The sequence below is a fragment of the Barbus barbus genome, assembly GCF_936440315.1.
Source record: "Barbus barbus genome assembly, chromosome: 1".
NCBI lineage: Eukaryota > Metazoa > Chordata > Actinopteri > Cypriniformes > Cyprinidae > Barbus > Barbus barbus.
In genome coordinates, this window is record NC_136729.1 from 12519099 (window position 1) to 12531617 (window position 12519).

The 12519-nt window shown below is 40.7% G+C and overlaps 2 protein-coding genes across 2 annotated transcripts in view; one reads left to right on the forward strand and one right to left on the reverse strand.

The window, feature by feature from the left end:
• Window positions 1-687: 687 nt before the first annotated feature.
• On the reverse strand, window positions 688-2027 carry LOC306869783 (protein canopy 4-like; the record flags this gene model as incomplete). The annotated part of the gene is made up of 5 exons (XM_079416688.1): window positions 688-791; window positions 897-1014; window positions 1277-1399; window positions 1537-1633; window positions 1771-2027. 5 exons carry the CDS (start codon window positions 2025-2027, stop codon window positions 688-690), a joined length of 699 nt encoding a protein of 232 aa, XP_079272814.1.
• A 4406-nt stretch (window positions 2028-6433) lies between these two features.
• The window catches only part of LOC306869791 (calpain-5-like), a gene marked incomplete at its 3' end in the record, with an annotated part of 39824 nt that continues 33738 nt past the window's right edge, over window positions 6434-12519 (forward strand). Inside the window, exons 1-7 of the mRNA XM_079416705.1 lie at window positions 6434-6607; window positions 7431-7562; window positions 7991-8202; window positions 8301-8493; window positions 8674-8867; window positions 9530-9542; window positions 9880-10128. Coding sequence (XP_079272831.1) covers window positions 6443-6607; window positions 7431-7562; window positions 7991-8202; window positions 8301-8493; window positions 8674-8867; window positions 9530-9542; window positions 9880-10128 — 1158 coding nt within the window. The 5' untranslated portion in view covers window positions 6434-6442. The remainder of the gene's footprint in view (window positions 6608-7430; window positions 7563-7990; window positions 8203-8300; window positions 8494-8673; window positions 8868-9529; window positions 9543-9879; window positions 10129-12519) is intronic.

A 12519-nucleotide genomic window follows, 5' to 3' on the forward strand; every position in this document is an offset into this window, starting at 1 on the left:
GCTTTGTACTGCCTTATAAGTACCGCGCGCTAACCGATTGCGCCACTGGAGCCTTACATCGAGGCGCTATAGGCTCGTCAACGGACCTTAATAGTTAATTGGACAGGATCGTTCTTTTTGGAAAAGACTGGCGAATGACGAGCTACACCAAAAGAGCTCCTACTGGCACTTTGCCCCCCCACCCCCCCACACACAGACAAATTAAGACGCCTCACTTATGATTTATAGCAAGAATCCATTATTTAAAAACATTGCTGTACATGTTACATCAGAAGAAAATATATTTAAAGCACCTCGCAATACAAAATCCTAAAAGCATCTTTTTGGTTTGTGCATGGTTGTGCATTAATGATAAATATGTATACAATTCAGTAAAAAAAACTGTTTGTGAGATAATCCTTATACAATAATACACAATAAAAGGCACATTTCAGTGTCTTTCTTCATTATTGATAACACTGAGAAATTCAAGATATCAGGATGGAAAAAGAGACTGTTCACATACCATGATCTGTAAAAAGTAACAGACTTAGAACAAGTTGAAAACTGACAATTAGTGTTTGTTACTGTAAAGTCCTGTTCATGTAGATTTGAGGAAAAATACTTTGATGTTTCCTTGGTTCCTGTAGTTTTGTGCAAAGATGTCAAACAGGTCGTTTGCATTCATCAACCATTATGGCTCTGCTTTCACAGTTCTCCTGCGTCATGGGTCTGTCTTCTGCTCTCTCCCTCACCCTCCTCTTTGAATCCCTTTACACCCATGTCACCTTTCCATACCTCATTCAGGCACTCTGAAAGAGATCAAATAAGGCCTGAAAATAGTGGCTTATTTGTAAAGGAAGGATTATATTACGAGACTGTGTTCATGAATGCTAAGAGACCCAGTGTATTTCTACCTTGGTCTGAGTCACTGAGGACGTGGGTTGCACAGAAAAATCTGTCAAGTCTCTCCTCTTGATGATGAAAGTACCAGTTCTCCACAATCTCCTCAAACTCTTCCAACATGGTCTCACACTGTATTATAAACAAGAAAAAAAAATATATGTATGCATTTCAATATATAAATTTGACCATACTGTCCCAAAAGGTATATTTTTCATTTAGAAGACAGTATATTGATATTATTTTTTAACATTCTACAAACCGACAGTCCAGTTCATAAACACTATAAAATGGTATTAGTAATTTCAAACAATAACTACATATAATTTATGAAGATGAAAACATGCTACTACACCACCCCACGGCTCTTTCTTTGTTAGTGCATGAGTATTACCTGTCTCTTCAAGTCTGCAACCTCCACTGATGGTTCATCCCACAGTTCATAAGGGATACCCAGCTCTACCTTCACTCCCTTATCCACCAGGTGTTTCAGTGTGTTCATGGTTTGACTTGTGCCCTGAGAAACACAGCAGTATATAATTATTTATCATTTTGCAAACAAAATTCACACATTTAAAGTATCTTTTTAAATGAGAAATGACTGAATTTCTTGCAGCGGAGAGCTGGGAAAGAGTGCTAAGGTGAGCTCGATACCTTGGCATAGCGAAGGCTCCCTGGTCTCTCAGCATGGACTTTATACTGCAGAATTCTTTCACAGATGTTGTCCATGGCCTCAGTGAGTCGCGTCTCTCTGGAAACAAATAAATTGCAATAGCAAGAGGTGGGAGAACATTAGTACATTTAGGTTTTTTCCTAACCTTAAGGGTTTTGTTTTTAAGCTTTCTCATAGGGACAGAACTGACATATCAATATGTCATCAGTACTTATGAAGTGTTGTATTTGATTTTGCGCTTGCGCTTGCCAGTGTCCAAAACCTCTCCAAGCTCTAGAACCTCCTTCGAGAGGCCAGTTTTTTCCAGGGTGTCCTGCAACTCCACTGTCAGTAATTTACAAACTATTAAGGGGGGCGGGGGGGGGGGGGGGGGTGACCTCTGTTTACGAACTTGGAATCGATAGGAGTTTACATTAAAGCCACATCGACATTTTTGAGAGTGGTTCAGACTAGTGGAACGGAGCATGCGCATTGCCACAGCCGATGGTAAGAAATGGCAAACAGAAAACGCGTTATCGATTTAGGCATAGCTAATCGATAGTACACATCATTGAGTTTAGTACCAGAATCTCCGCAAAGATTAAAGCAGGCTACCATAAACGTTTACTGGTCAAAGTGAAAAAAGAGGTTCATTTATTAACATAAATTCTTAGGATAGACTGAAATTATGAAATAAGCGCTTCAGGCATCGCATTACAGACATAATGTAGCCTCATGTGGCAGGTTCAGTGTTTCTATGTTGACAAATCAACTGAGCAATATTAAAAATTAAATCTTTTACAAAATGTTGAACTGTGTGTGTGTGTGTGTACGATATTTCTCTTATAATTCTCTGAAAACATTAAGGCCAACCCACACCAATGCTCTAGCCAAAGGCCATTATTGATAACTATAGAGCATTAATCATATGACCTTTTGGCCGAAGACAGAAGCAGGATCTGTTTAATCTATTGTCCCACATGACTCTTTGTGTCCTTGAGTGAGTTGAACAGATTTAAAATTGAGTTGATGTGTACTTATAACAGAGACATGTAGATTGCATTAACTCAACTGGCTGGCACTCAGTTTACAAGTCATTCTGTCATCTGCAAAAGCCATTTGGAAAAGATACAAAACAGTGTTTCTTGGCAATAGTTTATTTGTATTCATATGTCTCAAGTAAGAGATTAGCTGTTGGTATTGAAGTTTGTGTGCCTTCAGAGGGGTGTCTGGGTGCATTACCCACCTCTGGGCCCTCTTGAGGATTCAGGTGTCAGTTCCACGTATTTATTGACAGCCGATATGGTATGATGAACCTTGTGGTGGGTGCCTGAGGGAGGGGGTTGAAAAGCGAAGGAGGGAGAATGATGAGAGGGATAACAAATCCAGACAGAGGACTGAGATAAGTACTACGTGAGAACCTTGGAATACCCAGAGTGAACAAGAAGGCCAGATCGTGAGTGAGACTGTGGGTGATTATGCACGTGTATGCGGGGGGAGCTGCATGCCTAATTAAGGGATTTGGAAAAGAGGGATAGCCCATGTGCTAATGTAAGAGTGAGAGACACAGGAAGACAGCGATGAGCGAGACAGGTGGCAGTGGGAAAAGAGTTTCGCTCACCATATTCATCTGAGGTTTCAGGGTCAGAGAGAGGGCATGACCAAATACACTTTTGGTCAAGAAAAAGAGGGAGAAAAGAGAAACCTTTAAAGAGGAAATATGCATAAAATTAGATGGAACAAAGCGAGATACCTGCACGTAATTGCCTTTGTTTTTATTGCACTGTTTACATGTTTTATTGTAAATATTTTATGCAAAAAAGTAGGCAAGTGTCCCTTCCTGGCTGTTGTGTGTCTTAATAGGAACCTTTTGTTTCATTGCAAGCTGATAGCTTGTTTTGGTGTGTGTGTGTGTGTGTGTGTGTGCGCATATACTCGTCTCAGTGTCAGTAATTGTTTGTTATGTCACTGTGTTTTCAGCTAGACTGGCTGCACGGATAGAGTTACATCCCCAAACAAACATCAGTCCTTGTGCAGGTAGACACGAACAGATGTAAAGGCACTTGACATACACAACATTACATGTTATGAGGATTAATTAAAGGTTATATTGAGAATGCAAATGAATGCTAGAGTATTTACCTATTTAGAAGACCCAAGGATACCCATACCTGGTCTACCGCACAAAACCTGGTTGTCACAGCGACGTCAAACAGAAAGAGAACACCTGCTACACTGATCCTGTTATATTAGACACATGGACACTACTACTGCAAAATGACTGATGACTGAAGTCTTATAAGTCTGTATAAAAACACTGCAAATAACAGCCTTACCTGAAAATACCTTAATCACTGGATACATTGCCACAAGGAACATTTTACTCCAAGGCAAAGCAAAAAAACAAAACAAAGGTGAGGTACGGGTAAGTGCTGCATCTATTTATTAGTGGGATTGAATTTAGTCTTCAATATAAATTTTTCATTGTTCATACAGTGGTTTGCTTTATTATATAGGCTTACTGGGATAATCAATGAGCATGGGTTGATTTTTTTTTTTTTGCCATATTAAAATGGTAATTTTTCTTAATTTTCTTAATTTTTAATATAAATTTTTATACAAATTTAAAAATAATTTAAAATGTTTTATGATCTTATTTTTAATTACTTTAACACTTATTATTTATTCCATCAAATTATATTACCATGTACAATTTAATTTCCAAGTGCTCAACTTATCAACTCAGACTGCACTTCGTGGAAATTTAAAATTATATTATGATTTTACATGCTAATATTATATGGAGGAAAGGCTTAGATGGTGTTGTGACTTTATATGGCTTCATGGCAACATTGTTTATATGGAGTATATGCACTAGAAAAGTATTCAGACCTTTAAGCGGTTTTCTTACAAATCCCACTGAAATTAGGTTCTTTGTGATATTTTAATATTTGAGAAAAATTCTAATTTTTTTAATAATATTTGAGAAAAATTGGTATTGTGAAAAAAGGTGTTTGCAAAAAGATTCAGTTCTGTTGTAGAAGTTCTGGAGTTACACAGATGAAAAACAATTGCTCTAACAAGGATACAATTGCCTTAAAATTGGTCTCCATATGTGAAACATTAAAATAACTACCATTTCCTGACAACTCCACTGTCAAGCACAATTATTCTGGTTCTGAGGTGAAAATGTGTCCAAAGAATTTTCTGGTCAAGTTGCTTTTTAGTCATAATTCAAAGACATATGTGTAAGTCAAGCCTTGCCCACTCTTCAAAAAGATAGAAAAACACCTATGGAAATGCAGGATAGATGCTGCTGCGGCTAATCACCAGAGACCAGGCATTTTGTTTAATAGAAGTGGGAATGAGTGGCGCAAATTTTACCAGGAGAATGATACCAAATGCAGACTCAAATTTACATCGAAATGGCTTGAGAACAAAAAGCTGAATGTTCAGCAAAGGGCCAGTCAAAACCCTGATCTCAGTCCAACTGATGATCTGTGACAAATTTCGAAAATTGCAGTGCATCAGTGTTATCTGACTAACCAGAACAACCTGTGGTGCAAATCTGCATAGACAAATAAGCCAAAATCAAGCCTGAACACTGTGTGCTGCAAGATGTTAATATTGTTAAATATTATAATTGTCAATATTGTTAATGATATAATTGTTTTTTATTTGCTATTAATGCAATTAATTTTAATATTTTCTAACAAAAAAGTGTTGCAATAGTAATAATAAGAAAAAGTGTCAGTATTTTATATTAATAGTTTCAGATTATCTCATTAAAATATCAAAGAGATATAAAACCGATTATGTTTATAATGTTCTGTGTTGGTGTGGTTTGTTTGCTAAACTGATTCATTCCCTCAGTGAGGTAAGTCAAGAGTGCAGTGCTAGTGTTGGCCTGTCCGGTATGTGCACACAACTTGGATCCAGACTACACACACATACACAAGCACTAACGCAAACTTACAAACACTCATAGGTGGCTATATGAGTAGTTGGCTATATGAGTAGTTGGCCTTAGTTGGCCCCTGGCCTCCCCGTGCCCCTTGCCAGAGCCCCAATAGCTAACATGTCCCCTAAATCATATCCCTTCCCACATACACACACTGTCTCTCATGGACACAAAAACTCATATAGTCTTGACTTTAATATGAGATATCCAATCACTCTTAAACCCTGATCCCAAAACCCCCTCAAAACACAACTTTCCCTCTAAACATATTTTATTTTGATGTTTTTACGTGCAAAGGGACTCCTGACACATTAACCTCTCCAGGGCATGTCTAACCCTTCTCCATTTCCAAGGGAAACTACACCGTCTGCAAATACACCGTTACCCAATCATCCCTGAAACTAAAGCTAAACTTGAGGTTACAGGATGACACTTAACATTGTGGTTTACAGATTCTGCCGGCTGTTATTGCTGTGGAACAAAGGCATCACTTTAACAGAAATAGGATATTAAAAATAACTTTTTTGTACTTAGGTATTTTTATTTTATTTTAATATTTTATTTATTATATACTGGAATAATCACTGAAAATGGTTTGATTTTAAATTAATCTCATGTAACTCAGATGTAGATTATTGTCTATTCTGTGAATTGTACAATGTCCAATGTCATTATCAGGCATCATTATTTTTATTTTATTATTCTTTATTATTTTAATATTTATTATGTGCATACATAAATTATATTATGTTCTCAACTCAGGTTGCACTATATGAAAAATCTATTTTATTCTCTCATATTTTACTGCGTTCTATTTAACTCTAAAACATTCATTTTCCTCAACTTTTCCCTTAGCATATTAATATTTCTCTTCCTTTGACCACAACTTTTCTTTCTTTTTTATTTTTCTTTTCTCTCATCTTCTTTCCGCTTCTCCCCTTTGCAGTATGCCAGAGAAAGTGTGCAAGTTTCAAGGTCAGTGTTATCATAAGCTGAAAAGATCATGTCTGAGGCGAGGGGCTCTGTTCCAAGACCCATTCTTTCCTCCTTCAGCTGAGTCACTGTTCTACAAAAGGACGCCCCCTCCAGGACTGACGTGGAAGAGACCTAGGGTAAGAGAAATTGACAGTGAACTGTCGCTTTCTATTTTAAATGTGTTTGTGTTAATAGTTAATTTTGTAAATTTTTAGGAGTATATCATCATGTAGATGGGCCTTAAAGATTTTGTTGCTGCTAAAAGTATAATCCACAGTAATGGAAAAATATATTAAAAGAAAGTATTTCCTTTCTTTAAAAGATTACAGTACAGTCTAATGTCACTGTACATATGGTCTGGTGGCAGGCCAGTAGTTTCTGACCCTCTCAGTGAGTGGATCTATCCTGGTGACTCTTGTGATTCTAAATGTGGCTGCACAGTCAGCAGAATAAGAGATATGTTTAATTAAAGGCCTTTCTGACGGCTGCAAGGCGTCGGTAACCTGATTCTTCAAAGAGCGTATGTGTTGTGTGTATGGCTTCAAATTAGGGAGATTACCAACATATTATGCTACATTTACATGTGATATGCTGACAAAACTAATAGACAGTTGAAGCAGCAATATTCTAAAATTTTAAGGAAAATACAAAAAGCCACATTTTGATTTGGAGTGCTACTTTCCTAGTTTGTGCAAAATCTTTTTAGTCAGGAAAATTGAATTAAAACGTTAATTAACATGTTAATTAACATTAGAGAAATTATGTCATTACAGCACTGTGTTTTGTATATGTTTGTTTGAATTGAAAATATTTATGTTTTTATTACTTATTCTGGTTTTTACTTATCTTGCAAAAAAAAAAAAAAAAGATTTATTATTCTGAAATGTTTATTTAATGAAATGGGTAGATGTAACCATATACATATACTAATTATTTAAGGGTCTTCTGTCTTACACCCAGGAACTGTGTAAAGATCCTCGACTATTTGTGGATGGAATCAGCACAAGGGATCTGCACCAGGGCAGTCTGGGTAACTGCTGGATGGTGGCAGCCACATCATGCTTGGCAGCAGAATCCTCACTCTGGAAGAAGGTCAGAAAATATTTGTATTTGTATGTGTGTGTGTGTGTGTGTGTGTATATGCATTATTATTATTTTTTTTAAAGAAGTACATTTTTTTATTCAGCAAGGATGCATTAAATTGATCAAAAGTGACATTAAAGACATGTAAAATGTTACAAAATGTTTCTTTTTCAAATAAATCCCATCACAGGAATAAATTACATTTTGAAATATATTAAAACGGTAGAAGAGCTCATTTAAATATAATAAGATCTATTCACAAATACTATTCTCAATATATCTGTTTTTTACTCTATTTTTGATCAAATAATTGCAGCAGCATTAAAAAATCTTACCAACCCCAAACATTTGAATGGTGGTATATATGGCTTGCTCTTTTATCAAGATTTCACTTCTCTTCACTCTTTCTCCTTACTTTTTCATTGTCTCTTATTCAGGTGATCCCAGGCCATGCTGAACAGGAGTGGCACCCAAAGCGCCCGGATCTGTATGCTGGAATTTTTCACTTCCGTTTCTGGCGACTGGGCCAGTGGACAGATGTTGTGGTCGATGACCGTTTACCAGTCAGTGAGGATGGAACGCTGCTCTTCTGCCGTTCTGCAACTCCACGGGAATTCTGGAGCGCTTTGTTGGAGAAAGCTTATGCCAAGTGAGATGCTTGTCACATAAGAGAGAATTGTTTCAATAAATTTAAATTCTTTTATTTAAAAAACAAATAATTGTGTCTCTGTCGCTTTGCCTTTTTAGGCTAAATGGGTGTTATGAGGCTTTAGAGGGAGGTAATACAGCCGAAGCCCTAGTTGATTTTACTGGTGGCGTCTCTGAACCATTGAGTTTGAACCAGGAGGAGCTGATCCAACATGCTGACCAGAGAAAAATGCTGTTCCAGACACTAGCACACGCACACAGCCATAAAGCTCTGATCACCTGTTCTATTCGGGTCAGAAAACATGAGAAAAAGCTTCTATTTTTTAGAAGTGTAAACTACCTGCAAATCAACTAACTAAAACAAATACCACATAACTGCTCTGTGTGTCCTGATTGTAATAATGACACATTCAAGTCACACATATCTGTTTACCTGTTTCTTTTGTACACAATTTGTCTTTTTGTTTTGCAGCCAGCAGAAGGAGAGCAGGTAGAATCAGTTCTGGACTGTGGACTGATAAAGGGTCATGCATACGGTGTGACTGCATTCAAAAAACTTCGTATGTCAGAGACTCTGAATGGCATGTGTAACGCAACTCGTTTGCACATGGTCCAGATGAGGAACCCTTGGGGCACAGCAGACTGGACAGGAGCGTGGAGTCTGGGGTGAGTTAATGGCTACCTATCTCTCTCAGAAGCACAAAATCAATTAATAATCATGGTTAGCAGACACCACAATTAGACAATTTAATTGAGTTCTTGGCACTTCCCATGGTGCTCTGTAAACAGTGCTGCAATCGATTGGTGCACGGTACAGTACAAAGAAGAGCAATGCCAAGGTTGTGCGTTTGAGCCTCACCTGGAACATGATTTTAGGAAGACATTCAAAAGGAAAATATATTGTTGAATACAGAAAATATATAGTTGGTCTAATATAGTTGGTCTTCTTTCATGTTAGACTCTATACTAGGATAGAGACATTTCAGTAAGTCAAGGGTTAACATAAAAATCAGGTCTAATATTGGCTGGCCATCTTCAAATGAGGTGGACACTCTGTAGGTGCTTATCTTCCAACAATGTGAAGTTGGAAGTTGAGACTTGTGTATTTAAGCTCAATATTCCATTTCTGTAATGGAACACCTTTAGATCACTTTTCCTATAGTGTTTGGTAATGAATCTTTGCCAATTGCCATCAAAGCTCCAATGGTGTAATTGGTTAGTGTGTGGTACTTATAAGGCAGTGCAAAGCAGAGCAATGCTGAGGTTGTGAGTTTGAGTCTCATGTGGAACATGGTTTTATGATTAGTAATACATCTTTGTCATTGCAGCTCCGATGGTGCAGTAAGTCAGCGTGTAGTACTTATAAGGCAGTATAAAGCTGAGTGATGCCAAGGTTGTGCGTTCGGAAATACGTGGAATGGCGGGAGTGGTGGAGAATCAGGAACATCTGAGGTAAGAAAAACACACAGGTAAGTACAATGGGTCTGGCTTGGTTCAGGTATGTGAACGGTAGACCGGACAAGGAGCATGTGTGAGGTGAGCACTGATATAGTGGAGCTTGATTGGCTGCAGCAGGTGCGGAGAATTAGAATGCAGGTGACTGATCTTGTGAACATCGGTGCTGATGACTGTGGTGACAGAAGTGACTGTGACTCTCTGACATTACCCCCTCCCCCAGGGGCGGCTCCTGACGCCCTACCACGACGATGGCCACGGCCTCTGCATGCAGGATGATTCAGGCAGTTGTGATGGAATTCCTCCAGGAGTAAGGGGTCTAGGATATTGTCCCGGGCCACCCAGGATCTTTCTTCTGGTCCACATCCCTCCCAGTCCACCAGGTACTCGAGCTGGCCGCCCCGTCGCCGGGAGTCCAGAATGTTATGGACCTGATAGACTGCTGCCTCTTCCAAAACCTCAGGGGAAGGAGGTGCGTCCAATTCAGTGCGTCCTGTAGTGGAAGGGGAGAAAGGCTTCAGGAGTGAGACGTGAAATGTAGGATGTATTCTGTACCTTGCCGGGAGTTGGAGCTGATACGTGACATCATGGATCTGCCTCTGTATCGGAAAGGGACCTATGAAGCGGGGACTCAGCTTCTTGCATGACAGGTGGAGGCGGAGGTCCCAGGTCAATAGCCAGCCCCGATCGCCTGGCTGGTATCGAGGGGGGTCTGATCGACGGATGTCTGCGAAGAATTTATGCCTCCGCACTGCACACTAGAGATGGATATGTGTTGAGTCCCATACCCTCTTGCTCTCTCTGAACCAGTAGTCCACAGCTGGAACCTCCTAGGGCTCTTCCGTACAGGGGAAGAGCGGGGGCTGGTAGCCTAGTATGCATTGAAATGGTGTGAGGCTGGTGGTGGATTGTCGGAGGGAGTTCTGGGCATACTCGGCCCAGGGGAGGAATCGGCTCCAGCTTTGCTGATCGTTCGAGCAGTATAACCGAAGGTAACGTCCGAGCTCTTGGACCTTATGCTCAGTCTGGCCGTTAGTCTGGGGATGGTATCCAGATGATAAGCTTACTGTTACCCCTAGGAGCCAAAAGAAGGCCTTCCATACACGCGAGATGAACTGGGGACCCCGGTCTGACACTCTGTCCTCAGGCAGACCGTAATTCCGGAACACATGGTGAAAGAGACTCTCTGACGTCTCGAGTGCCGTGGGTAGGCCTTTCAGGAGGATCAATTTGCACGCCTTGGAGAAACGGTCCATGACTACGAGCACACACGTGTGGCCCTTAGAGTTAGGAAGATCTGCGACAAAGTCTACTCCGATGTGCGACCAGGGTCTTTGGGGAACAGGCAGGGGTACCAGCTTGCCAGCTGGAAGATGGCGAGGGGATTGTGACATGGCACAGACTGAGCAGCTGCGGATGTACCTGATGACATCCTCGGCCATACTGGGCCACCAGTACTGAGCTTGAAGGAGCGAGAGGGTTCGCTGGCTGGCTGGGTGTCCAGAGCCCGGTACTTCGTAAACTGAGCCCAGGTCTTCCCTTCTGGGCCTCCCTGCGGAGCTGGCTCCGTGCGGGTAGGGTTGACAACGAGGGTTGGAGGGAGAATGGGTTCAGGTTCTGAGGGCTGATCGGGAGCCTGTAACCGGGAGAGTGCATCTGGCTTGGGGTTTTGGTTCCCGGGATGGTAGGTGATGGTAAAATGGAAACGTGTGAAGAACAGGTCCCAGCGGGCTTGACGGGGGTTGAGGCGTTTTGTGACGGTTGTGATGCAGTAGACTTTTGGCAGGGTCTACTGCGGGCGTGTTAAGGCCCAAAAAGGGGAAAAAAAGGATGGCTCAACTCACAAGTACTCTTTAGAGTATGGTGATGTTTATTTACAGTTGCACCAAAAGTCCAATAGTCCAACCGTGGAGAATCATTTACAAGTGAACAGTCCCAACAACAACAAAAAATTATCAAAGTACCAAAGCAACCCAAAAAATTTAAATAAATAAATAAACAAAATAAATCAAAGATATACAAGTATTCAAATATATACAAAAGTATCCACACTATACAAAATTGATTTTTCAGCTCACGGCACCACAGTAGCACGCTTGCTTTGACTTGGTGAACAAGCGACCAACTGGAGTCTCGGTAAGGCTTATAAAGGCCAGACTCTGCCCCCTTTTTGGGCACACCATAAAAAAGGTATGTTTTACCAGGTGCATTGTCTTCTACATTAAGCTAATTCACAATAATGTAACCTTGAAAAGAAACAAACATTATACAAACAAATTGCATTCAATATAACCATAATAAAACCAACCTCAATAACGCAATCTAACTCCTTTTGTAGGTTAGAATTCTGATACCTGCACATAAAGACAGGACATGGTTTCACCGGGTCCCTGTCCATTGCGCCTGCGCCGCGCAATTTGATGACGTCATAAGGGTTCGCCGCCATCCTCTCGTGTTTTCCGGCACAGCGCCCAGGAACCCGGTTTTACCAACAAATAACGCCGACAGCTCCACTCCTCTCTCGGCCACTGCCATGTTCGGGCCAGTCGCTCGAATCGTCGCAGATAGCTTTCAATGTCATTCCCCGGCTATAGGACAGGCATCGGCGTCTCTGTTCGATGAATGGGCGATCTTGGCTGCCTAGGCGAGCTGGTTGCTGCCGTGGATACTCTTTGAGGGGAGATCCATCTGTACGCTTCCGAGGTCACTCAGGGTCGTAACTGCTGATTGGACAGTCTGCTGGATGGATTCACGAATCCCCTGTAGCTCCCGCACATATCTTTCCTCCCTCGCTTGCTGTGCCTCGAGGAAGTCTCTCATCAGGTTCACTAGGCCCTTGCTGGCCACTGTGGAAGGGCCACTG